This window comes from Diprion similis, chromosome 9 (genome assembly GCF_021155765.1).
Source record: "Diprion similis isolate iyDipSimi1 chromosome 9, iyDipSimi1.1, whole genome shotgun sequence".
Taxonomy (NCBI): Eukaryota; Metazoa; Arthropoda; class Insecta; order Hymenoptera; family Diprionidae; genus Diprion; species Diprion similis.
In genome coordinates, this window is record NC_060113.1 from 6841822 (window position 1) to 6868414 (window position 26593).

General features: G+C 33.6%; 2 protein-coding genes and 1 long non-coding RNA gene across 7 annotated transcripts; 2 read left to right on the forward strand and 1 right to left on the reverse strand.

Annotated features, from left to right (window-relative positions):
• Positions 1-4477: 4477 nt before the first annotated feature.
• Positions 4478-5939, reverse strand: LOC124410520. The gene is made up of 3 exons (XR_006929603.1): positions 5480-5939; positions 5224-5260; positions 4478-4719 (listed from the first exon to the last, which is right to left on the reverse strand). It is a non-coding gene; the product is annotated as an uncharacterized LOC124410520 (long non-coding RNA).
• Positions 5940-6623: 684 nt separating this feature from the next.
• On the forward strand, positions 6624-12755 carry LOC124410517 (transmembrane protein 47). 4 transcript variants are annotated; one of them, XM_046888968.1, is made up of 6 exons: positions 6624-6948; positions 7356-7430; positions 10764-10950; positions 11054-11203; positions 11327-11389; positions 11923-12755. In XM_046888968.1, exons 2-6 carry the CDS (start codon positions 7380-7382, stop codon positions 12141-12143), a joined length of 672 nt encoding a protein of 223 aa, XP_046744924.1. In that variant the 5' UTR covers positions 6624-6948; positions 7356-7379; the 3' UTR covers positions 12144-12755. The 4 variants fall into 4 exon arrangements, with proteins under 4 accessions (XP_046744924.1, XP_046744923.1, XP_046744925.1 ...); XM_046888967.1 differs by having other exon boundaries at positions 6625-6904; XM_046888969.1 differs by lacking the exon at positions 6624-6948 and adding an exon at positions 6979-7113.
• A 3595-nt stretch (positions 12756-16350) lies between these two features.
• On the forward strand, positions 16351-22852 carry LOC124410262 (zinc finger protein 845). Of its 2 annotated transcripts, none has more exons than XM_046888492.1 (7): positions 16351-16442; positions 17815-18174; positions 18650-19567; positions 19711-19839; positions 20300-20536; positions 20812-21139; positions 21238-22852. In XM_046888492.1, the coding sequence occupies exons 2-7, from the start codon at positions 17843-17845 to the stop codon at positions 22597-22599; spliced, it is 3306 nt and encodes a 1101-aa protein (XP_046744448.1). In that variant the 5' UTR covers positions 16351-16442; positions 17815-17842; the 3' UTR covers positions 22600-22852. The 2 variants fall into 2 exon arrangements, with proteins under 2 accessions (XP_046744448.1, XP_046744447.1); XM_046888491.1 differs by lacking the exon at positions 16351-16442 and adding an exon at positions 16453-16604.
• The last annotated feature ends 3741 nt before the right edge of the window (positions 22853-26593 follow it).

A 26593-nucleotide genomic window follows, 5' to 3' on the forward strand; every position in this document is an offset into this window, starting at 1 on the left:
AAAGAAAAAACTGAGAAGAAACGAGCATCAATTAAACTATGATCTGAATAATGAAGAATAAGGAATACGTCACCATATTTCATAACTTCACTTGCTATTTAGCTGTGACGGCGAATGGTAAGAAACGTGTCTAGTGCATGCCCCGAAAAACTAACTAAAAAGTTGTTGAATATGATTTTTAATGAATTTTTTTCTTTAAAATTATGCCCTGAAACATTTACATCCAGCCGCGTAGTAATACGAATATGTTAATTCACGAGATAACACATTTAACACAAATAAAGTAATATGCTTATTACTTATAATCCCAATTGAAATATGTAATGTTGCGGAAATTCAGGCAGGTGCTAATTCTTTATTTTGTTGAAATTATTTACGTAGCTCTAGAAGTGTAAAGGATTAAGAAAGTCTGTTACGTTTTATAAAACTATACGAAAAAATATGTATGGTATACGACAGCGAAGCCTGTTAATGCACATGTGTTATCTGAGTGATTATTTTTTAATCATTATTATAATGTTTAATAATAATAGCACAGCACGCTGGTTCAGTTGAGCTCAATGCTATGAACTGGTGTAGAGTGAAAAAAATATAAAGAATAAAGAATTGTAGCCAGAAGAACATGAACACGTATTTATCTGCCAAAATGAAATTACAATAATAATTAGAATTTCTCATAATTTGAGCAACTAGACAGTTCGCGTAGCAATTCAATTGCATGTGACTATATTTCAAACTGTCAGTTTTTCGGTTTATTTGAAAAATCATCCCAATTTGAAATCATATTTCTAATTTACTCATCATATTGAATATCTCTAGATGTTAATTGTGAAGTCGCGCTCATTTTATTGTCATACGACAATTTTTGTCGCAAAATGTAACTATAAGTTCAATTGAGCGATCTCATAGGAACATTGTACAGATTATCGTGATCTCTGATGGAGCATTGCCTCTCTGATTCATACAAGATACGGTACTTGCTCTTATTTTTCCACCGCCCTTATGAATTCAGCAAAGAATTCTTGTTTTTTTCTTCAATGTCATGTAATATATATCAAGCAATTCAAATCTTGTTTCAACGTGAAGATGATGCTCTGATTTCGCAAATTATATAAATCTACCCCAATAACGACGTTAAGGTCTAAAGTATTTTTGTGTTATATGTTATTGGATATTGACGTCAATATTGCTAGGTTCGGAACATTCACTATGTTTAGATAAAACGCAAGTTTTTATTTTGCGATCAAACGAGTTGAATATTCTCTATATAATTGTGACCAAAGTAAGGCATGGTTTTCTACCAGTGACATATGTAGATACGAATACAAATATTGATGATAGTCGAACGACATGCTTTGAATCATTTATTTTATAAAGGCGGTGTCATAGAAATAAATAAATGTCCTTTTTTTTCGATGATTCAAATCATGCTACTGTTTTCACTTGCATCTGTATCTGCATAATTCCTCACGTATAAATATGGAGAAGACTGACAACAAATTGATTTTTCATATATTAGCTTTAGGTGTGTTGTTGACAAACAAATTTGACTAGCTTCCTTGTACTTTATACGTCGTATGCGTAAATGCATTATAGCTTGATCGCAAGCCATGCCTCTTCGTTATAGTTTTGCATGAAATTGTAGCGCGGCGATGTCCATTTATAATATCCAATGGCATTTATGTTGGAAAATAATGAACCAGATATGCATCCATAAACACATACCTATATCCAGAATAAATATAAGTACCTATTTGAAATTGTACATAGCGTTAAAACTAAATAGTATTGAAAACTAGTTTCTGCCATACAGTATTTCATTGTGTTATTAAACAATTGAAATCACTTACACTCACTATGCATCTATGAGAATATAAACATTTTAATCCGCGTTACTAGTCGGAGCATTGTCCCTCTGGATTACGAATCTAACAATATGAAAGATATATGTATCCAATCTTTATTTGTGGTAAAAAATCTGTTGTAAATTATCATGAAGTATTAGTTGAATTTGTTAATTGAGTTAAAGTTTGGTTTGCTTGTTTTTGTTTCTTTTTCCCCCATTTCCATTCCATGTCGCGGCAGTAAATTTTGTGTAATTTATCTTTTTTTTTTTTTGAAGTTAGCTTGTGTGCTGTGTGATAACAGCTGCGTTCAATAAAGTGAAATTTATACTCTCAATTGAACGCAATGTTCCAATTTCAAATGATACTGAGAAAAAGTTGAAAAAAAAAAAAATGCGTTGAATTTGTAAATGTATATTTGATCAGATATAAAGCATTTTATACTTTCTTAGTATCACCCGTAGCATATTATAATATTATAAAAATGTTAAGGATGTTGATAGATCTGATGATGTTGAAGTATGTGTAATGAAATATTTGTCAACCTTTTATATTTTATAAATGTTAGCGCATCAAAATATTTTCGCACAAAATTCTACCGCTGGCACAATAAATCCGTTGAGGAAGGCTGATGATGAAGGATGACTCTTATATGAAAGAAACGTACATACGTAGATAATTTGAAACATACAAAAATAATGTAAACAGACAAGAATAAAATTATCTAATTTTTTTTGTTGTGATAAAGATAAAGGTTTCAAATTGATGTCAGTTACCCCCAGTGATCAAGAGTTTTGTACTTTTTCATTACAAAACCGTTAAGTTTATTACATATACATATATACATGTATATATATACATATGAATGAATATGTATATATATATATATATATATATATATATATATATAATATATACACAAACCTATAACAACTGGCACAAATTAACGTAAGTGATGTATATATATATATGTATATACATATGATCTTGTATTTACATCTGCGAGCCCAATTTTATACACTGTTTAGAGCTAAACGTGTTTGTATTTTGTACACAATCTTCTTTAGAATGCATATAAAATTTTTTTGTATTTATACCTACACTAGATTAAGTAATTAGTATCGATAACGCGCCGATACTTGATCATGTGTATTTATTATTTAAATAAATATAGCATTGTTTCTTGAAAAAATACCTCTATAGTTTGTTTTATAGATGATTGTAATTAAGAGGACATATGTTTACACAAAATTATTAACAATGCAGGGAACATTTTTGGTAGCGATGAATCTGTATCTAGCATAGATGTTTCGTGCCTGTCGGTACCGATCACTGCCCTGCAATGACGGTATTAAATTTTGCTAATTAAAAATAAAATTACCGAACTGTAAGACTCCGATATCTTGCCTTTGTGATTGACTTATGATTAACAATAATTTCACCTTCATGAAAATAGTAAATGAATTTAACTAATGCTGTGATATTTTTGTACGTTGAAGAGATTAAGTACATTTACTCGAGAAAATGACAATAACGTGAAAGTGTCTGAGAAAATGGACAATATTAAATGCAACAAGTTATAGAACTTGGTATGATGTGTACATTGTCCTAAATAGGGTATACATATTAGGGTGATTCAAATGAATTTTTTTTTTTTCGAAAAAAAGTGGTAGTGAAAAAACGATTTGAAATGACGAAAAAATAATGCCTGCACGCGGAAAAAATTCTTACTCAAGATTTAGAGGTCGCGCAAGTCGATTTTATGTATTTATTTAAGGTTTTTTTTCGTAAAATTTAGATAATATCACAATTGCCAGTGTAAATATATATTTTACGAAAAAACCACTTATCTTGTTCTTTGTTCTTGTTCTCGTTAAATTTGACATAATCCAGTATTTTATGAGATATTTCTCGGAAACGCATTTTTTTAAAAGAAATAAATGAAACTTACCGAATATATTTGTACCCTTCAAAAAAATCGAAAAATCGAAAAAAAAAGAAAATTGAATCTTAAAGTTTGTACTTTCTTCACAGTGTTTTTTAGACAACTTTAGACAAAATTAGATCTCTTTACTTTTAAATGTAGATCGAGATCTAATTTTGTCTAAATTTGTCTAATTTTGTCTAAAGTTGTCTAAAAAACACTGTGAAGAAAGTACAAACTTTAAGATTCAATTTTCTTTTTTTTTCGATTTTTCGATTTTTTTGAAGGGTACAAATATATTCGGTAAGTTTAATTTATTTCTTTTAAAAAAATGCGTTTCCGAGAAATATCTCATAAAATACTGGATTATGTCAAATTTAACAAGAACAAGAACAAAGAACAAGATAAGTGGTTTTTTCGTAAAATATATATTTACACTGGCAATTATATTATCTAAATTTTACGAAAAAAAACCTTAAATAAATACATAAAATCGACTTGCGCGACCTCTAAATCTTGAGTAAGAATTTTTTCCGCGTGCAGGCATTATTTTTTCGTCATTTCAAATCGTTTTTTCACTACCACTTTTTTTCGAAAAAAAAAAAATTCATTTGAATCACCCTAATACATATCCAAATACATGGTAGTTATTCTAACGAATATAAATTGGATTCGAAGTAAGGTAGATTGAAATGAATAAAATTAGAAGTATTCCTTCAAATTGTCTTATATTTTTGTACATATTGAAAAGTAGTACAGATTGCTTCATAAGTTTTGACCAACAATAAGGTATATTCACAGTTTAATAATCAACATTAACATATTCTCGTAACATTAGGAAGTGTAGTAAATGAGCATATTCAGTTTCATTGTTGGTCATAATAGCAAAAAAATCCACCTTCGAACTATTAGATAGATCATGGCATGTGATTGTCCATCGGAGTATCTATTCTGGAAAAATAAAACAAACGCAACAATTTTGGTTAGTCACATAGTAGGCAAGCTATGTATCAATCAAAACTCATAAGAGTTCTTCAGTTGGTAGTGCATGTTTTGATTAATCATAATCTCATTTTATTCGGTCAAGGGTATCATCATCTAGCAAATGTATCAAATTCTATTTTGAAAAATTGTATGTATTATGTCCTCTTAAACCATTAAATCGAAAATTTGGTTATTAAACAAGAGTGTAAGAGCGTCCTCGTTAATATTGTAAAATTCAAGTTCTAACTTGTTCTTTAATTTCTTAGTTACTCTCACCTTTCTACAGTGCCCATGCAATTAACAATAATTATGAAAGTTTACAATTAACTGACCACTGTTATACAGGTAAAACAAGCGATTAATTTTTCAGGAATGTTTCAATGTGTAATAATATATATAATATTCAGACATCTTATACAACTGCTATTGCTTGTTATTCACAGATCATAATAATGCAGTTTGGACACTTACCTGTCAATCAAACTGTCTTTCGGCTTACATGCAAGATCTGGAAAGATATAAATCAATTTTGTTAATTTTCTGTTATCAAAAACAGTGAAGGTGTAGCAAAAAATTCAAATATTCTTCAGTTGGTAGTGCATGTATAAGTTAATCACGACATCATACGAATCGGTAATGTGTGTCATCATTGGATTTAGATAGAATTATTACTATAATAAGCTATGGTAAACGAAACTGATTAATAAAATACAAAACTTCAACTTACAGATTATTTTCTGGGCAGAACGTGAGGCAATTTACCACATCTTACAACTGCAATCTCAAGCAAGGTTATTGCAAATTACTTTTTTCAGAACTTGTCAACTTCAAGTCAATCCTTCCAGTGTCTCAAGATTTAACCTGTGAAATCGAAATGATTAGTAAAACGTCCTGCGTTTGCATATAAATTGATTATTTAAATGATATATATCAGTTGGTAGTGCATGTTTGTATTAATCACAGTTTCATTGAATTTCGGTTGTTATGTCATCACAAGTTTTCGATCTATATATATACATAATTTTAAATGATTAAATCCATTAACATTTTGTGAAAAACGTGGTAAAATTTTATACATCGAGTAAATACGTGAAATTACTGGATTGTAGTTATTTTAAGTAGAAATGAAGACATCCAAGACATTCTTTCATTCGCTATGGTATTAGAAATGTAAAATAACAAAATTTAATGATTACCCAAGCTTCGATGCAATCGGATACCCCATGCTTGACTTTAGCAAACGCGTGTTCAGCTTCACCATCGGCATCGCCACTGCACGGCACTTCGATGCTTCTACTGTTTAGTACAGTTCATAGTGAACAACGGTTCTTGGCCGGAGGAGGATTTCCGGTCTGTGGTAAAATTACGCCGGGCCGCGTTCCAAAATGCAGAATATCAATTTCGTGACGTCATAAGTACTTACAGCGCTCGTAGACGTTCAACGTTGAACTAAGTTCAGTTAGATCCGAGTCAGATTGAATCATGCCATATTTACGGAAGTCTAACTGATCGTGTTGGTTTTCTCGGATTACGTGCGTGCTATTATACGTCTCTATCTCCCTGCCGGAAGTGAAAGAAATTCTGAAATCGTAGAAGCGGTGAGTACTCAACAAGTCGGTAGTTCGATCGGCCATGTTTTGATGTGACGTGTTTATTTATTTTGTCATTATTTGTAATAAACATTATCAGGGATCTACGTTTGCATTGACTGAGATACTGACGTATGTATGTAGACTCTTATTCTTCACTTATTCAACTCCTTTTTGCACTTCTCCAGGACGTAGACTAACTATTCGTATAATTAGACAGAAAGCGGCCATTTTGGAAGAATAAACACAGTGTAGTTGAATATCTATAATAAGTGCTGCGTTTATGATATACACATGCACCTTCATACGCCATTAAAAATATTTGAGAGCAGCAGCTTGGATGTTTACTTTTTGTCTTCATTCTCTCTTTGTACTTTGTGATGATAATATCTCCAGTATCCTCTGAACGCCGTACAAAATATAAATTATATTTTCAGTCGATACCAGTTGATACGCATATTTTAAACGCCTTAGATCGGTTAGTAATGGGCGCGAACAAGTCATAATAGCTATTCACAATTATTCATCGGAGTGACTAATGTTTGCTTGTGATTAATGATTACGTGAGTATTTCGCACAGTGACTGCAAGCGGTCTAGTACGCCGTCGTAAGTGAATATCTGCTTACAGTGACATTTCTATATCGTCAGAAATTGTTGTTACAATAATACGATTATCAATGTTTACATAGATGAAAGTGTCTAACAATTAAACGTATTCAACCGAGTCCTTGCGCAGTATGAATTATTGTCTACCCGTGTATTGCGCTACCTGTTATTTATTTGATCTGCCACTTTTTCTTTCTACATATTAATACCCTTTTGTTTACATTCCGACGAAATACTTTCACACTGTATATTATCATACTTATACCTTTCAACTCATTCCCTTTAGTTTAATCTCGCATTTATGTCGAAAGATCTATTAATCAAATTTATCTATAACTGCACACATTATATGACATCAACTCTCAAAGGAAGCAAATGTTAATTCGACCTTTGCTTATGTGATGCAGAATAAATTCCATCCTCGCGACACAATGGCTCAGACAACCACAATCGAAACTGTGACCATCACCAGGCCACTGAAAGTAAGTGTATCATGTTTTTTTTTTTAACAGCATATACAAAGATTTGCTTTCTATATGCCAAATCCTTCACCTCTTTATTGCCAAATAACTTTCATCGATGAAACTGACACATTATAATACTCTATAAACGGGTAGTAACACTTATCTCTGTCACGGAAGCGCCGAACGAGTCATTTTACCTGTTCAGGGTATTAGTCAGTCCAAGAATTTTAAAACTCTTCCGTTGAGCTACATTTTTCTCCTCATTTTAACCGAGACTTACCAGTTAAGTATAATATGAGTGATACGTAAATTTTGAATAACTTTTTTTCCTCACGATTTGAAATCTTATTTTTTGAAAATAAAGGTAAATTTTCTAACCTTTGCTCAAAAATCAAATTTGATTTTTTTTTACTGCCTAATATACTCTGCAAAACACTTGAATACATAGAAATATTACGTCTATTGTCGGTTTAATATCAACGCAATCTTTTTTTTTTTAATTATATATATGCATTCTAAAAATAGTACATGAGATCGCAAGAAACGATTAAAATTCCTTCGCGCGAAACGGATTTATACATTCCGTATTAAGTAATTGCTCCACTTATCTGTTCCTAAAATCATGTAGCACTAATGCGCATTCTGATAATTTCCGTTTTTATTTTTAGCGTATGTAGCGCAAATACTTAAAAGTTCTAGTTTCTCATTTTCAGTGCACCGTTGTTCACGGTGCTTTTTATTGCGTGACCCAAATTTCAAAGAAGCCTAATTGTAATCGTCTTCTTGAACCGACTGTACATTTACATGCTCTGTAGTTGAGAAATGCCGTTTCCGTTCCGGTGCTAATTAAGAACATGCCCTTATCTATTCCCTAATCTTATCCCACAAGCGAATTTTTTAACACATATGTTATAATTCTTCCGAGCTTTCTTCTCTCGAACTCAAATGATACCGTAATCAGCTTCCGTGTACTTCAGTTCTTTTTTTACGCAAAAAACATGTGTTATGCAACACAAGCGTCCTGCGTAAAATCCCGTGTATGCGCGTTCAAATTCATTCGTGGACTTTAACAAACACCAGTCATTTGTTCCAATTATTCAAGCGTTTGTTCACGTATCAAAAAACAAAACAAAGAAACTCGAGATGGTAACATGTCGGATTTAAATGAAAGAATTTGAAACAAAAAGTCCACGTAGCTCAAACACCAAAAAGGGACGATCCTGAAGTTAGTAACGTTATCGTAATGATTCATGCTGAGGAAAAACCGTTATTTCGCCATTTTAGAATTGTTTGAAATAAAGTAAACTGTGATAAAACAAGTCACACTCATATTTCGAAATCTTAATTTCTTCAAAGTCATTGTAAAGTTAAGAAAATAGTAATTTTTTGCTCCAACGTTTCGTTACGATAAAGTTACTAACTTCTACCTTGCAAAAAGGGCTTAAGACCCCAATTGTATACACAATTCTGCACAAAAACAGATCAATACAATTTCATTTTGACACAGAAATGAAAAAATGGCACGGATTCTACGAAACCGTAATAGCAAATTCGTAGAATTTATGCCATTTATTAATTTCTGCGTCAAATAAAAATGTTTGGGAGTGTTTTTGTTCAGAATCGTGTAGAGAACGGGGCTATTGAGTCCTTTCTATGTACGCCAACGTCGAAATCGACTAGGACACCTTCTTAAAGTACCGTTTCTTTTACATCACTACGAATTCCAATTACGCAAACTTACAAGCTTCCGGTAGGCAAAAATTCAATCGATAATAAATCCCCAAAAAATCTCCACAGGCCATGAAACCCGCGATGCCTATCGATTTACAGAGTAGTTTGGTTTACAATTCGACTCTTCACCGATCGATGTAAGCACAATACAAAACCTCAGACAAAAAGTCACGTATCATGTGCACTCGCGTGCTTGTCTACCTAAAACAACCCTTCGCGCATACCCGCGTCGCGGTGGCGACTGGGGTCGAAATTGCGTAGGTATAGTCAGGATAGGAATGAATAGAGCGAAGAAGAAAGATTTGCCTTCCCCGTGAAGACGCGGATGAGGATGGGAATGGGGATTTGGATAAGGGCGAGGGCGAGGGCGAGGGCGAGGGTGAGCAAGTGAAGCATCCCTCGTTCGCGCATTGCGCCGCGACCTTTGCCGGACCCCCTTTCCTCCCGTCGACGACCTGGGCCAGTAAAGATGGCTGTCCGTTTCCCCGAGGATTTTTCAAATGCGAATGGTTTTTAGAACGCGGTAAACGGTTTCCGATTCTTCGATTTAGAATATCTTGACCATGTTATAAGCGGATGGAGGAATTTGTCGATGGATGATTGAGGCCGCACAGGAAAAAAGTTTACGAATGATCGCGCTGCTCGCCGGTGGTGTGAAAATATTTGTAAATGCTCGCGACACACCTTCGATATGCCGCGGTCTACGACGTTCCTTAAATCGTAATACCTGTCTTCTATCTAAACTATATAGAAACAGTGCGCAGGGTGTGTAAGATGGACTGAATTTCGTTGAAATTACGTCGTTGGATAAGTTTCGGATATTTTTATCTATTCGAGAGACTCGCGGGTATATTTTACCTCGAAAATTTATTCACTATGATTATGTACACCACCGCTGATGACCGTATGGGGCATAACGAGATTGCTCAGGTATAAAATGAAAATTATAACTGCTTCTTATCGCACCCCCGGAAAACCTCGTTTCCGAGATCGATATGCTTGCAATTTTTAGTTTCAATTATTATCCCAGATTACGCGCAATTTATATTCGTTTAAAATTCAATTTTCATTTTGTTACATATGCGAAATACTTTAAAACTACTTAGCATACACTGTTCTTCAGCCGGATGAATTTTTTTTTTTTTACCTATTTTCATCATTTATTCTTATTTCCTCTCGTATTTACGGCCAGGGGAGCGTATATTTGCCACACAGGACGCCCCCGTTTATTTACACATTTGTAAATAATTCCTAATTTATTTACCTCTTAATAAGTACATGTTGACTATTTTCCTCTAATAAAGTCACCTGCAGATTCAATCGAATTTTCTTACACCCGGTATTTTAACTGGATTGTTAATCGCGAACCAGAGATATATGTATTTTTTGTTTTTTTTTTGTTGAATTACTCTGATAAACCTGATCAAATAATATGCTTACATCATCTATATACTTTTATCTAAGATAATTGTCTTCAATAATTGGGCCTCATCATTTATCTTTGTGAGCCTAATTTAATTTATTTACAATCTTCTCTAATAAACCATAAAGATAAGACAGTAGAGTCTCACTATTTTACAGGGTTACATTAATTTTAATCATTCCAATTTACATTCACAGGTAATCGCATTCGTATGTGGGGTGATAGTCATTTTGTTGATGATAATGGGACTGGCATCGACTGACTGGTTGATGGCGCTAGGATGGCGACAAGGTCTCTTTGCACACTGCATTGAGGACGGTGCCCCGACTCCATTGCCGTTCCATATGACTGTACCAGCGGGATGTTATCCGGCTCGTGATGTCGGTAAGATTCGTTCTTTTTCAATTGACAATATTTAAATTTCTCCTGTTTGATAAAAAAATTAACTAAACTTATTAATAAAAATGTTTATGTTCGTTTTTCACAGGATACATTAAAGCAGCAGCTGCACTTTGTGTCGTATGTCTTTTGGCTGACATAGCAGCAACAATTTTAACAGGACTAGGCCTGCGGTCTCAAGATCATCGCGATAAGCACAAGTATTATCTTTTCGCGGTGTTCTGTATGGGGCTTGCATGTAAGTGGCAGTCTGAATAGAATAGTATATAAATAGATTTTGTTACAATTGTGTTATATATACAGTTAATCAATTGCATGTTTTACCATTCATGAAATTCATTGATTATTTTATCACTTCCAGTAGCTGCTCTTCTCATAGCTCTCGTCGTTTATCCAGTCTGCTTTGCTGCAGAACTGAATCATGGTAAGCAATTATTTTTCTTCCAAGTAGCGCCAGAAATCTTGTGTCACAAGTTTATGTTATCTTATCTTGTATAAACTCGGTAGCGTCATGCTTTTCCTACCAGGCAAAAAGTTACTTTCAGTGTGAAATATAATTATATACATATAATTTTTAATAGTGCACAGTAGTTGATTGCATTAGTTTACTGAAAGAATTGTTTTATTTAAAAAATACTACGATGATCGAGGTGTAATTTATTCACGAACAACCCAAGTCTCTGCATTTTTTCTTTAAATTTTTTGAAAATTACGTAGTCAAAAAAAAATTTCTACTTTACTTGCATATTTTGAAGAGTAATTAGTTCAGCTGGTTTACTGCTCTTGAGAACTGAAAAAAAAAAACAGTCACACCATGATTCATTCAGATTAATTACAGTCAAGTATTTCTTTCGTCGACCGATTACTCAAGTTCCTATTCCAGTACTCATTTAAAAAAAGCAGTCCCATATTTAAATATATATAATGATTCATGACAAGAATTTTATTGTTCTTAAGGAAACCGAACTATGTGGGAGTTTGGCTGGGCATATGGAGTTGGCTGGGGGGCAGCTATTTTTCTATTCGGTGGAGCAGTACTTCTCCTATGTGATAAAGAGAGCGAAGAAATTTACTACAAGGAGAGAAAAATCGTCCGCGATGATATAGGAGGTGGAGGAGGAGGTTCCATGATTGGAGTAGGGCATCACGGAGTAAGAAGTGGCACACAGCTAGCCTAGTGGCATTGCTCCCTGCCTGACGTTGTCCTCTAGGTGACTGGTTACATTTCTCTTGTGCCCACATATTGCGCGACGTGTTCACAAAGAAATATAATAATATCGATATTCACATGGTTTGAATTTCGGATAAAGTAACGGTATGTCTGCTACTGTTTCTGTGAGCGAATGATTTTTTATACGAGCAACGTGTCTTTAGAATACGCATACAAGACATATACATTGTATGTAGATTACGGAATTACGACTGAAATTCTGACTAAAAAATGACGGTGTACACTAACTCCCAAGATGATAAATTTGTTTACAAAGGTAGAGGAGTATCAAACCAATTTTAGTACAGATTATAACATTATTTATTTACATTTCTAAAAGAAGGTACCTCTTTTCTTCCTGTTCAGATTTCGGGACCATCCATTTATAACGACGAAAGTTCAAACCCGTTTTATTAAAATTATCAACGATATTTTTTTCCATTGGATTTTAATACTCGTATAGGTTTCATAGTTGGGTCTGTAGATTTAATTGAATTGCCTGTCTAGCAATGATTGTGAGAAAATGGGAATGAATTGATAAGGTAAAATGTTACATCCCAGGTGGGACAGAAAAAAAGATTTAAAGAAAATTAATTTACTGACCGATGTTGAGTATAATAAGAAGTGAATTTAGTTAATTTCTTCATATATATCAATACAGGTATTTGAGTGGTTTCTTGAGAAATTCTATTTTGTGGAATACTATTTGGCTGCGACATTTAATTTAGATGCCAGTGATACGTTTTAAACTATAGCTTGTCCTGACTGAGTCGTTATTAAAGAGACAAAATCGAATTTTTCTCTCGGCCGCAATCCGTGTGTTTATTTTCACTAGCTGTTTGACGGCAGGTTACCTAAAGAAAGAAACGTTATGGTTTAGGATTATTAAATTACTTCTATTTGATATTGTTCGTTCAACTACTTTGGTTTTTTATGTTGATGATATATATAGGCAGTTTCTTGGAGCATTCAGTATTGAAAATCTATCATTCTGTATTTTACAGAATTATCATGAGAATTAGGCATACACAAGATTGAATCACACCTGCTTCAGTATGAATTATTTTAAGGACATAATGAAAGAATAACTTATTGCATTTGAAAATTTTCAACTGAATTAGTGTTTAGTATTTCAAATTATAATTTACAATTAGCCAAGGTAAAATAAATTTCATTATTTTTCCAGGTATCTTAAAAAACAGTATTTTTAAATCTCTAAAGTTATTATTCGAAATAAATTTGAGACAGCTATGAAGAAAATTTCAATTAGACTAAATTGAGTTTTATCTACCAATCAGGGTCGCGTATTATATAAATTAATTTAGGTTGTCAGATATATTATTATTGTACTTGATTTAACTGAGTGATACTTTTTGAGAGTACAAAGTTGACTGAGATTCTGATATAGGAGCACAATTATACCTAAACATTTTCACAAGTACAATTACCATTTTTTATATCTTCAAGTATATGTTATACAAGTTACGGTAGCTCAAAATTACAATTTTCCCTTTCCCCGTTGCATCGCGTGTGTTATTTATCACAATCATTGTTATTCGATATTAAGATTTTTTGCAATATGTAATTTACATCGCAAACGTAGCAGATAAAATTTGGCAACTTCATTACAAAGCAGTTATCTTCCTTTTACGTGGGTATACTCAAGCCGCTTATACTTCAATGGTTACATTTTATACATACCGAGTTAACGGAAAAGTAATACTGCAACAGCGTACAGTGCAGCTATAAATTAAAGAGCTGTAAGCCGGTTTTTTTCTTCCATTAATCATACTGTTGACCGATTGTGAGTCGAGTGCAAAATGTTTGAGTGTGTGAGGTAAAGAGGCAGTTCGGGCAGGCATTACTGATCCATCGTGTTACCAGCGTCACATACGTGTGTACATACATACAATAGAGATTCTATGATCGCTTGTAACGAACGCAATGCAACTAATACATAATAGTCTGAATATAAGTCGACCCCCAATTTTATGACTTCATTTCAGGAATTTTTTTTACAAACTGAATATAAATCGAATTGTATGAGAAAATTATCGATTATCACAGGCGTATTTGCTGATTATTATTGCATTCTTTGCATACATTGCATCAATAAAACTTGAGTGTATTGTATAAATATCCAATTTTTAATTTGCTCGTACTTCAGATTGATGCAATTCGAAAAAATTGAATTTTAGGTTTTCAAGATTTGTGATATTATCGATCAAATTTCATGACAGTTGAGGATTTTAAGAAGCATATCGGCTGACAAAAACCTCGACTTGTGTTCAGACCAATATGGTAATTATGATAATTATCACTGACATTAAAGTTGCACTTACAATAAGCATAATATAGTCAATATTCGAATACATAAATGTATATACCTATATGGAGATATATACACAAAATATATCTGTGTAAAAATATATCGTACATATATATGTATACTTCTATATACATAGTTTGCCATAAACATAATTTAGAAGACTACCCAGCTGTGTAATAATATTGCTGTGTTAAAGAAACAAATGTTCAATTCATTATTTCCGCAAATTTTAGGAGAGTATACTTCAATTTTATCAAAGTATGATGAAAGCGCTGTAAAATTCTGTCGATATTATCTGCCCTCATTATTTGAATTGAACTAACATCCAAAAATCTACATTGACCACACGTGGACATAAAAAGTAATTCCACTTGTACTTTACGATTAATTATCTTCTTATACTAAATATTAATGACAGAATATCACCAAGAATAGTAACATTCGATTGCGTCCAGAATTAATTTATTCTCAACTGTCATTTTCGGGTATCATGTATATTTTATGCCGATTGAAGAGTACGCGCATGATACTAAGAGCATACAGTGAACAATAACTTCCATATCAAGTCCGTTAAATAGATGATTAGTATGCTTCTTTATTAATTGTAATATACACAATATAGTATAGAAATATTCATAATGATAAATATTTCTCGACATCTTCATATCAGAATAGTGATGTATGCATATCATAACAGAAAACGAGTCAATGACTTAATTAATTGATATTATAATGTTATATGATATAACAATATCTATACACAAAATTTCATGTTTCCTACCAACATAAATTATTAGAAATAGCTGTGTAGAATTAATTGTCACCAATGTTTGTATGACATTTATTTGATGTATACACGTAACAGGACTGTACAAAGAATTATATAGATCTTAAAAAATGATGATAATCTTATTTCCTTAAGCCATAATAGAGAAATTATTTGACTCTGTTAAACTTAATAAGCAGTTTATTTTGATGCAGGATTTCATTTTTTATTCGCAACGATATGCTTAAACATCACAAATCATATTAAACATAATTTTAAATTAATTATACTAAAAAATTGTTGAACACAGGTGATTCGTAGACATTCTTCTGATGTGTATTATATGTGGTATAAAACATTCCTAATTTTTACTGAAAATTATTGTTTTAAAAAATTCTCTTGATATTTAACAAAAGAAAACTTTGAAGACACGCTAAATGCGTTTTGCATTGTTGTATAGTCGATAGGACGAAATCAGTGCTAGGTATAAATGATCGATCACATTTTCATCGAAAGTTACAACAGACTTCAAAAAATACTAGTTTTTCGTTCTAACGACTTGGTTCCTGCAACGATTCTTTCAAGATATCAAGTTTATCGTCGCTGGGCTGGATTCGTCTGTATCCTCGGAAAGCATATTATACGCCTTTAATTGGAATACCAAAATTCATTCTGACCAATGATTTAAGCACGATTCATTCTGACGTGTTCACGTGATTATACGAAAATTGAAACATCCTTACGAAAAAATGTCAGCTTCTTTTGTGAAGAATTAGAGAGTTGTTACATTCGTTGGTCGCGGTAATGAACCAACATTACATTAAGATAAGGAGCCTAAAATGATCTACGGAAAACTCAAATCTTTCTGAAAAGTAGGATGCTCGAGTGGCACAAGCCACTTTTCATTGTAGATCTCTAGTATCCATAGCTTAGAAATCATTGGTATTTTTCTAAATATATTTACTGGACAAGCCATGTGTTATAAAGCCTCTCGTTGGGTCTACTATCTAAGCTTTTTAACGTTCGTGGCGAGAAATGCTAGCCGCCATTTTGTTAAAATATATTTCTAAACGCATCCCCTCCAAATTGAAAACAACCGAAGGTCGACGCTGTTCTCGATCTCTATAAAGTATTTTTGGTTAGGTTCATAGCTGTGTTAAGGATATTAAACAGTAAGTAAAACGCTGTGATTACGTTAGTGATAAATCCGCACTAATTCGATATAAAAATATTGCGTGTACAAGGGCCGAAACGTTTCTTCGTGTCAGTTTATACTGTGTAATTGGGTGGAAGAAGGCTTGGCATAAAGAGAGGCTATGGCTACTGCCTGCATCGTATGTAAAATATTTATTGCGTCTTCTTGCCCACTTTTTTGTTTTCCAATCATTCAAACATACGCAACCACACCAGGCATTACTTACCGGCTTGCATTATGCAATCATAATTACTATTTCACTTACTCGTTATAACCTCTAAAGTCATAACCTATATGTATAATATAACCTTAGATGTCAACAATTTTATTACTGCCGTCTGGAAAATGCATTTAGACCAAAAGTTGGTATTCGGAGCAGAGAAAGTGCTGCGATAAAAATCGTTCAACTGTTATTTTTCTTGATTAATCCTTTCCAATGTTGAAATGGTTCGTCCTATTTTCAATGCCGAATCTGGTAACCACAATTCTTTAACTGCATATAATCATTGAGCTTGGGAGCCAATATTATGCAAATCTACTTCTGTATACAGGGTTCAGAAAGAATGTATTAAATTAAGTAGTCTGTTCGCGCTTGTCGTGGACTCGTTTGAAGTTTTTCAAAAATGATGTTTACAACAGTATTTCAATTTTTATGGCATATTGTGTATGTTAGTATCTGACGATGGCCAAAAAAATTTTATAAGAATGGAAAATAGTTACGGTTAAATTCTAGGCTTTCTACTTTTCGACGAATCAATGAAAGCCAAGTAGAAAATTTTCACTACTCATTTCAGGCATCTATTTTGTGTTGAGCTATAGTATGACTGATCGAGTTCATTCAGATATGCAAATATTAGTTTGTGAAGAATACAATTCTTTTTCCACTTTTAGTCAACTAAATAGAAATTTGCCAGAGCAAATCATTACATAACTTACTTGACAGAAACTTCAACGTCGATACTAAATCAAGAAACAGATGACCATTAATTCCGATTTTTTATTAAAAAATTGCGTTATATGTTGACTCAGTATCGTTCAACTAGTAAATTCATTTCTGAACTGCAAAACTGAATGAAAAACCCTGAACGAAAAGTGGGGAAAAGGTATTTGTCCACTTTATCAAATTGATATTACTTGAATATTTTTCAATTCTATTTATCATATGGTAAAACAAAATTAAACCACGCATATTCATTTATCTTGTGAAATCCTATCAGACTGGCTTTTCAAAAAACAGTTCATCTGTTCTATGCAAGCGTTTTCCTGCCTCAGATGATAAAAAAAAATTATTAATTACAAATTGATACATTGTGACAACTTATCTTTACGACTTGATTGACTGCTTTCAGTGATCAAATAGATACTTTGCTGAACGAGATGGATGTAGCTGGTGATTTGACCCTGCAATGGGTCGAGGAAGTGGGGAATGTAGTTCACGAGGAAGTAATATGCGACTTAGAAGGGGAGTTAGACACTCCAGAGGAGGAGGTGATTGGGGCTTGTGAAGAAGTAAGCGTCGAGGACACTGTGGAGGCTGTTCCAGAGTCTTGCCCAGCGCCTGACTCTGAAATTCTCCTTGTACCGCAGTCTAATGACATGGAGTCTATTTACATAGTACCCCAAGATGGCCAAGGTCATGATTACTTGAATATCCAGGTCACTGAGGAAGTAATTAGTGATAACTGGGACAGACCGGGACAGCATGATGGGTAAAATTTAACTTTGATCAGTTTTATGACATTAGAAGAGTCAAAAGTCGGGATTGTTTGCTTACGACCTTTCTCAAACGAGAAATTGTACATAAATTTTTTCTTGCACAATGCTTGGCAGATAATTCCCGATTCTTAAAGCGCTTCGTAATTGAAGAAAAATCTTGATTGCATATCCCTATTATTAACATTTTGGAAATCGTGAAAAAATAGAGAATTTAATACTACCAAAGATGTTACAAATTATAAAAGCAAGATGAACATAATTTTTTTTCCCAATTTGTCAACGTACTTCACAAAGAAACTAAAAAATTTTAGCATACATTGTTGAGTGAAGTTTTGTTTCAACTTTGTGATTACCTCATTCTTCTTGGTACACTGATCGGAATATTTCAAAATTTTATACAAGAATTAATACCTGTGTTATAGACTTAGCTAATTATTTAGATATGCACTATATTCATGTAAATTACAGTGTTGAAATCCCGGAGACTAAAGTGTCGCACGACAATTTGCTTGAATATGATGACATGGAAATACCATTGCCGATTGATCAAGATTCATACACAAACACTCGCCCTTATCCGTGCGATTTCTGCAGTCGTCGGTTCAGGAAAAAAGCAAATCTGATGAATCACATGGTAGCACATCAGACAGATCGTCCTCATGGATGTAATTTGTGCGGTGCTAGATACGTCAGAAAATGTGATTTAATGAATCATTTGAAAATTCATGCATATGCACCGTCTCGTGACGGACTAGAAGATGATTTGAATGATGACGATTCCCTCGCCCCAGAAGAGGAGGAAACAAACAAAGGAAGACGCAAAAAAGTTCAATCGAGTGCACCAAGAAAGCGCAAGAACAACGCAGCGGCGGCAAAGCGGGCTGCTCCTGAAATCAAAGTTGAGACGGGAAAATATGTGAATAAATCCTATGACTATGTGGATGAAGATATGCGACTTCTGGAAGAAATGACCAACAGAAATTCGGCGAGAGGAAATAATTATGCGTCAAGTTCACGGTGGAACGAACAACTGTCCCCGGATCACATTGAACCGCAACCACCACGTTGGCCTATCACAGACCCAACTAAACCGTACGTTTGCCAACACTGTGGAGTGGGATTTGCCAGAGAGAAGGCTCTGGCTTCTCACTCTCGCGTGCACGGAGGTGATAGTCCATTTGAATGCACTTCCTGTGGTGATATGTTCTGGGATGTTAATACCCTGCGTGAACACGTTAGAATCAAACATGGAGGCGCTGTGCAATCGGACTTAGAAGAGTACGATAATGATGCAACTTATACTGGTGATGAGAGATTTGGAGAATTTTACTGCGATACTTGTGGAGTACCTTTTCACCGTCTGGATCTTCTTAAACGCCATCGAAAGTAAGTAGTGAATAATATACAGAATATCTATGTCTTACTATATGGTTACTCTATGATAATGTATCTTTGCACTTGTTTTAATGATAAATTTGTTGGAAATACTTTTCTATCGTCTTTATTTTTAAACGTCTCAATTTTTCCAGGATTCATGTCAAGCAAGAAACTTCAGAAATGATGACTGAGGGTTCAAGCCAGCATCATGTGTGCAATGTTTGCGGAGAGTGGTTTGAAGAAGCTTTGGCATTACTTGCACACGCCGAGCTGCATGCCAGGTATTTGTACAGAATGCTTTATCATCTTTGCAACTTTTTATGAAAAGCACTTTTACGGGAGATGTTACTGTAAAAGTAAGTACTTCTCGGAATATTTATTTCGAGGGCTAGTTATTGCATCAATTTCACACAGTCCTCACGATAAAAAGGTGCATGTCTAGAGTAACAGTAGGCAAGAGATATTTATATTGAATTAATAATTTTTCATATTTCTGTGTAACACTGAGACTTATTTATTAATGACTTGATTTGTATGCTTGATACATATATGTACAGAAGTACATTTCTTCAGATTGTTATTCATTGTACTTGATTTCATGCTTTTTGTCATGTAGCGAGGCTAAAATATTCATGTAAAAGAAAAACATAATATGAAAAATCGAATTCGGAAAATTCATCATCTACACAGAAATCCTAAACAGTCTCAAAATTTAAAGAGAATATCTGTTATATGATTTAGGTCACCTAGTCGGCGTTGCTTACTATGTGGCCAAAGGTGTCGAGATGATGCAGAAGTCGCGGAGCATGTCCGTCAAAATCATGCGGAGGATGCGCCGCCAAATACTTGCACTCTTTGTGGAAAAACATGCAAAGACAAACGTAGTTTGATCAAGCACTCCTGGGTACACAATGCTGATAAGACATTTGGATGCACAAAATGTGGCAAACATTTCCACAATAAGGCCAGACTCCGCAGGTACGCTAAGTTTCATTATCAGTAGTTAGTTTATCAATTTTCACAATAAATTAATATGCCAATTGACCCCTTGCGAGCTGTCAACTCAACTTCTTGCTGTTAGGAACCAAACTCTGATTACATAACATTTTAATTTTGGATTCATTTCATGAAATATAACATGAAATATAAAGATTCTCATTAATTGTTGTGAACCTCATTAAATTTTAACTTCTTAACTGAGTTTGCCGTTTGTTCAAAAGAGAATTTCGCTTACAAATGGAAATCTTCAATAGGCATATGGTGTCCCATCGCAATAAGATGGTCGCATGTGATGAGTGCGGCGAAGAATTTCCTGATGGCAGAGCTCTCGTCAGCCACCGTCACTCGCACAACAAGGATTTGGGTGGGCGTTCTTTCCCCTGTAGGGAATGTGGAAAGACATTTGGTAGCCGTAGTTCTCAACAGATTCATATCCGAATTCATACTGGTGAAAGACCGTACGGATGTAGATTCTGTTGGAAAGCATTTGCAGATGGAGGAACACTGAGAAAACATGAACGAATACATACCGGTGAAAAGCCTTACGGATGTGCTATCTGCCCTCGAGCTTTTAACCAACGTGTAAGCTGGATTATTAACTGATTGTTAAACGATAATCATTGATTTGAGTACATGAAATGACCTGTTCAATAATTAAAATTTTTTATAAAAACTTACAGGTCGTTCTGCGTGAACATGTTAGGGCTCATCATTCAGGTCCAGATCCAAAATGTCATGGCAGTATGACGCCATATCTATGCAAAGTATGCGGTGATTCTTACGGCACATCTGAAGAAATAGTTGCACACATAGTGCAACACTGTGATGACAATACAGCCTTGCGCCGACAACCGCAAACTGGCCCACGAAAGTATAAAAGGAGGCGCAAGCTCAAGCCTTATGAGACAAATCCTGTTCCCCCTCGTATGGCTGCAGTGAGTTACGAAGCTCCAGACATTGCATCCGATTCAGACGATAATACAAAACGAAAACTTGGAAAGAAGAACAAACAACAGCACAGGGCTAATGTAGAAGAAGGTTATCAGAACGTATTGAAAAGTTTTGAAAGTTCGCTGCAGAACATAAGCTCGATAGTAAGTAATTCCAAGGCTAATCCAGCCAAATCGAAACTTTCGAAAAGAAAGGCCAAGAAAGATGAGAAGAAAAATGAAACACAGACATCTGCTCAGTCCAGTAGACCAAAAATGATTCACACTCAGAAAACTCGTGTACCGGTTCAGGTTGGTGGCGACGGAGTGAAGAAGGGCCAGAAAACTAAAACCATGGTTACCAGAACTCCCAAAGTTATGCCAAACGAACATAAGTCTGGGGTATTTCCCGGCGGTGAAAGAAATAGACCGAGGACTAAAAATGTTAGTTATCATATTGAAGGGAAACTTCAACTTGCCCCAGCAACATTCCCAACAAAACCAAACGAGGAGCCAGAAAAGATGCACTCGGTGACATTTTTAGAGAAGAATATTAAAATTGAACCAGGATCACAAAAGAGTAGCAGTACTGTCCACAGTAATAATAACGGCAATATAGCCATAGCAGAGCGAAAGGTGGAGCCTACGTCAAGGAAGAAACCTGCTGTCGTTAAGAAAGTGAGAAAACAAAAGCAAGTTGTAATAAAACAAGAGCCAAAAGATGATGAGTCGAGTCAAGAAGCGACGCAAAACAACAACAATGCAATAGAAATGCATCAAACGAGTCATATGTTAGATAATGCCATGGATGGTAACAATTTAGAAGTTGCTTATGAAGCGAGCATCGTTACAGCTGAAGAAGAATCCATCCTTCCTGATTTAGATACACGCACTATCCATAACGAAGTTGCTGAAAAAGAAAGTTTTCAACTAAGCGTTAAAATGCTTGGATCATCACCGCACAGAATGTTGGCCGTACATCACGTTATCACACCAGTCGACGAGGTTCCAGAGACCATAATTCCGGATGCTGTTGAATACACGTGCGAAATGTGTTCAGCCGTATTTTCAAGCCGTGCAGAGCTTTTGGTTCACGTTCCGATACACATTTGATTGCATTTGATTGATGTTACAGGAGAAGCATCCAGGTTTGTTCAATTGTAGGCCTCTTTTTGTCTAATTAATGTTTTTTTTTTGTCAATGCCGTTATGGATCCTGAACAAACTCGGCTTAGGTATCTAATCGTTTCAGTTGATCATACACATGGGTTCAAGCCAAAGCCCCCTATGCTTGTTACTCTATGAGTTATACCACGTTTATTGTTGCATGTTCTACATTTTCATTGTATTGAGTTTTTGCAAAAGAAGAAAAAAACAAACCAAAAAAATTTTGTTCACTCGATTATACATGATGATATATTTGCGCTGTCGAGTTTATACTCTTTCCTAAGCATCATTTGTTGCACCGAAATTCATACTATGCAGTACGATGAGGGTAAATCACAAAACGAGCTGGGATTAACAGTTATTTTGTCATTGAAGATAAAAGGATAACGAAATTTTCAATAAATTTAGAATAGACCATTGAAATAGAATTTCAGCATAAAATGACTGTAAAAAATCTATGTTGATGTAATCATTGATGTTTTACTTAGGTAAATTCAAAGATAATGTATATTACCTAAATTTATTCATCAATTACTATAAAATGTATATTATAACTTTCGTCTATATTCAATTATTGCATAACCGGTTTCCACTCTGTGGCTCATTCGTTTTCTTTGCTTAACTTTACATTTGGTCTTTTATTATTAAATTTAATGTAATTATTTCTGAGTTTTAAGAATATATAGTAGTTTATTGAATTCAACGTTAATGTTATTTTATGAAACATGGTTATTCATTTTCAGATACTGGCAATATAATGCCATATTATAGGGGTATTAAAGATAATAATAACTAAAGTTTATAACGTATGAAAATTGTGTGTATTCATAATTAGGTATCTTGTAACAATATTTTGAAAAACAGGCCAAATATTAGCCAAATGTTCATATTTTTTTGTCAATACGGCAGTAGTTAAATTCGTCATAGCGTACTAGAGCAATTATTTTATGATAGCTATCTGTTTGGAGTATAATACGTAAATGTACATACAAAAAAAATGAGAACAAGACAGTATTAATCTTATCTGATTAACTTTACTGGTATACAGTGTTTTCGTTTTTTTGTATATACCCATTTAACGTTTTGATCTTATATCTATACTCCCAAATTTAAAGAGTAACAATTTGTATTCATTTTTCTGCTAAACATTTGTGATTTAATTTTTTGAAACCTACGACAAAATAATTACTGTAACACCTACAGTCGTAGTAAGCAAGAGAAAAATTTGACAAATTAGAATCCCAATAAACACAATCGATCTTTACAAGCATACTATATTTACTAATGAGAGGGGAAAAAATATGTACATAAACAAACAAGAAATTTTGCAGATTTATAAACATACCTCTAGATTTTGTATGCCAACAAGTTATGATTTAGCAGGATATTTGAATATTTTATAATGACATAGACGTCAATAAAAAAAAAAAAAAAAAAAAAAATTACCTATATAACAGATACTTCCTTACTTTATAAACGGATTCTCCATCGAGTATAATAAATATTAATAACTTGTGTGAATTGTAAGGTTCGCAACTATACTAATCAATATTTCAATATCGCCTTTTGGGTTATAAAAATATTATTATATAATATGGCATTGCCAGTATCGTACAAAATGGGCTGCTTGGTTAAATTATTTCAATTTTTCTTACTCACTAGTTTGCAATCTTTAACAACCTCTAGCATTAACCATGTGAATACAGAGTTAGATATTTTTATTCACAATTTAATTATTACATTCTTGTTTAGTTCTTAGCATTATTCAAACAGCTTTAAGATCAGTTTGATATAATAAATAATTACTATTTTATAAATTTAGTCGATAATGACATCATAAAGAAATTGAATTAAAAGTCTTTTTAATTTCACATTCTTCAACTTATAGTAATATGTTGATATCGTTTTATGTCTTATTTATCGAGATGGTACCACTATGGTTCTTTGTTTTAAATTGTTACAGCAACGGAGTTGGCGTAACATGTATGTACGTACATGGCATTGCAAAGAATACGATAAATGCTGTTCAAAAATAGTTCTGTATTAAAATTTTTCAGTTTGTTAAGCTTAAGATTTAAGTGATTTGCAGTTACACCTCTCATATTAACGAGCTCTCTGCAGAATATAAAATCAATAAAAAAAATCCGCACTGTTGAAAGCGCTCTTATTTAAAAATTATAAGAAAATTAAGGAGATTAGTTTACCAGGAATCGCAATAAATTAGTGACACCAAAGTACGTCTTCATCTTAGGAAAAATGATTCGCATTTGCATTTGTAAAACATTCACTGATTTAATAATCGTGCAAATTCACTCCGGCATACTATAAAGACCACAGTTGCCTTGTCAATTAGCAATCAATATAAGTTTTGTAACGCATTATAACTTGAGCTAATGGTTGAAAAATTAAACAATGTTCATAATACACCTACTTTTTCTGGTGAAAACTTTGTTTACATACAAAGGTTATAGAATTATAACTTAGCCCCAAAGATATTTTACGCAGTGTATTTGTAATTATTTGAAAGGTGGCTAATTGCAGAAAATTCCGTGCTTGAAAATATTCTAAATTATCTTATGTAATATAAAATGTGAGTTGTGGCATTGGGTTAGGATCAAGAAAATACACAATCGGTGAATATACCTATATTAGATAAAGTTGAAAAATGTTAACAGAATTAAATTTTTCGGTTACTCCCAATTTATCTGGAGGCTTTTAATTATACATTTTGCGATTACCACATGGAGCAGCCGGTACAGTGGCGTATAATAATAAAAATACATCTAACAAATACTAAATTTTTAAGCCATTTTGTTACATGAAGTATAATAGTAATAAAACTATTTGAAAATCATGAAATACTTATCATGAGTGTGGAAGTAATTGGTATTGAACTTGAGAAACAGAAAAAATTTAATAAAACAATTAGTTACTCAATACATAGATGGATAATGCCATGTTATCATAGGTATGTAAGACTTTTAATGAATTTAAGAAACCTTATGTGTGTGTGTGTATATATATACACACATGTATACATACATGTACAAGTTCATTTGTAATTTATGCTCCACGAAATGATTATTATCACTTACTCTATAGAGATTGAGTTAAGGTTGCAAGTATAAAAATATTCATTCATATACGCGGGATTGACCAGAAAAGAGTAGCAAGTTGTAAATATTGTTATATCTTGGGTTTAGTAAGGTGGTGCAATTTAATGTTAATCGTAGTTGTATTTTTATTTGAATAAATCTTTAATAGATACATGTTTTATAAAGGGAAACGTTACTATCTAAGCCCGCTCTCGTACTGGCCCAACTGACCTTAGTTTGCCAGGTCCACTAAATTTATTGCAATTGAATATTTAAATTGTGTATCGAATCTATTACGTATGAGTTTAATATACAGCATTTAAGTCGTACAGGTTCATAGTAAGTGAGTCGCACAACGACGCAGTCTAAAATGGATTATTCGATGCAATATCGTGAATCAGACAAACACATTATTCATACTGCGACGTGAACAAAAAAAGTGAAAAAATTTATGTTACAATCTTTAGAAAATACTTCTTTCGTGGAATGATATCATACATTCTGTACATTTCTTCCTCAAACCGCATACCTTTACGGAAAAAACTCTCAACTTGGGTGTATATTCGTATCCCCAACTCATAAATGATGTTAAATTCCTATGAGAAAAAAGTTGAGGGTACGAATTGACACCCGAGTTGAGGTTTTTTTTTATACAGATTATAGATAGAAGTACTGGCACTGCTGCGACAAGACTGGAAGAAGTTCACCTCAATGGATCCGAGCATCACTGAGCCAGGATTATGTCCAATGATCTGGTGACTGAAACCTTTTCTGTTCCTCCGAGTCTCAATGGCTTGGCAACTAATACCTGACCAGATAGTTCTGAAATTCCTACGACGGTAATTT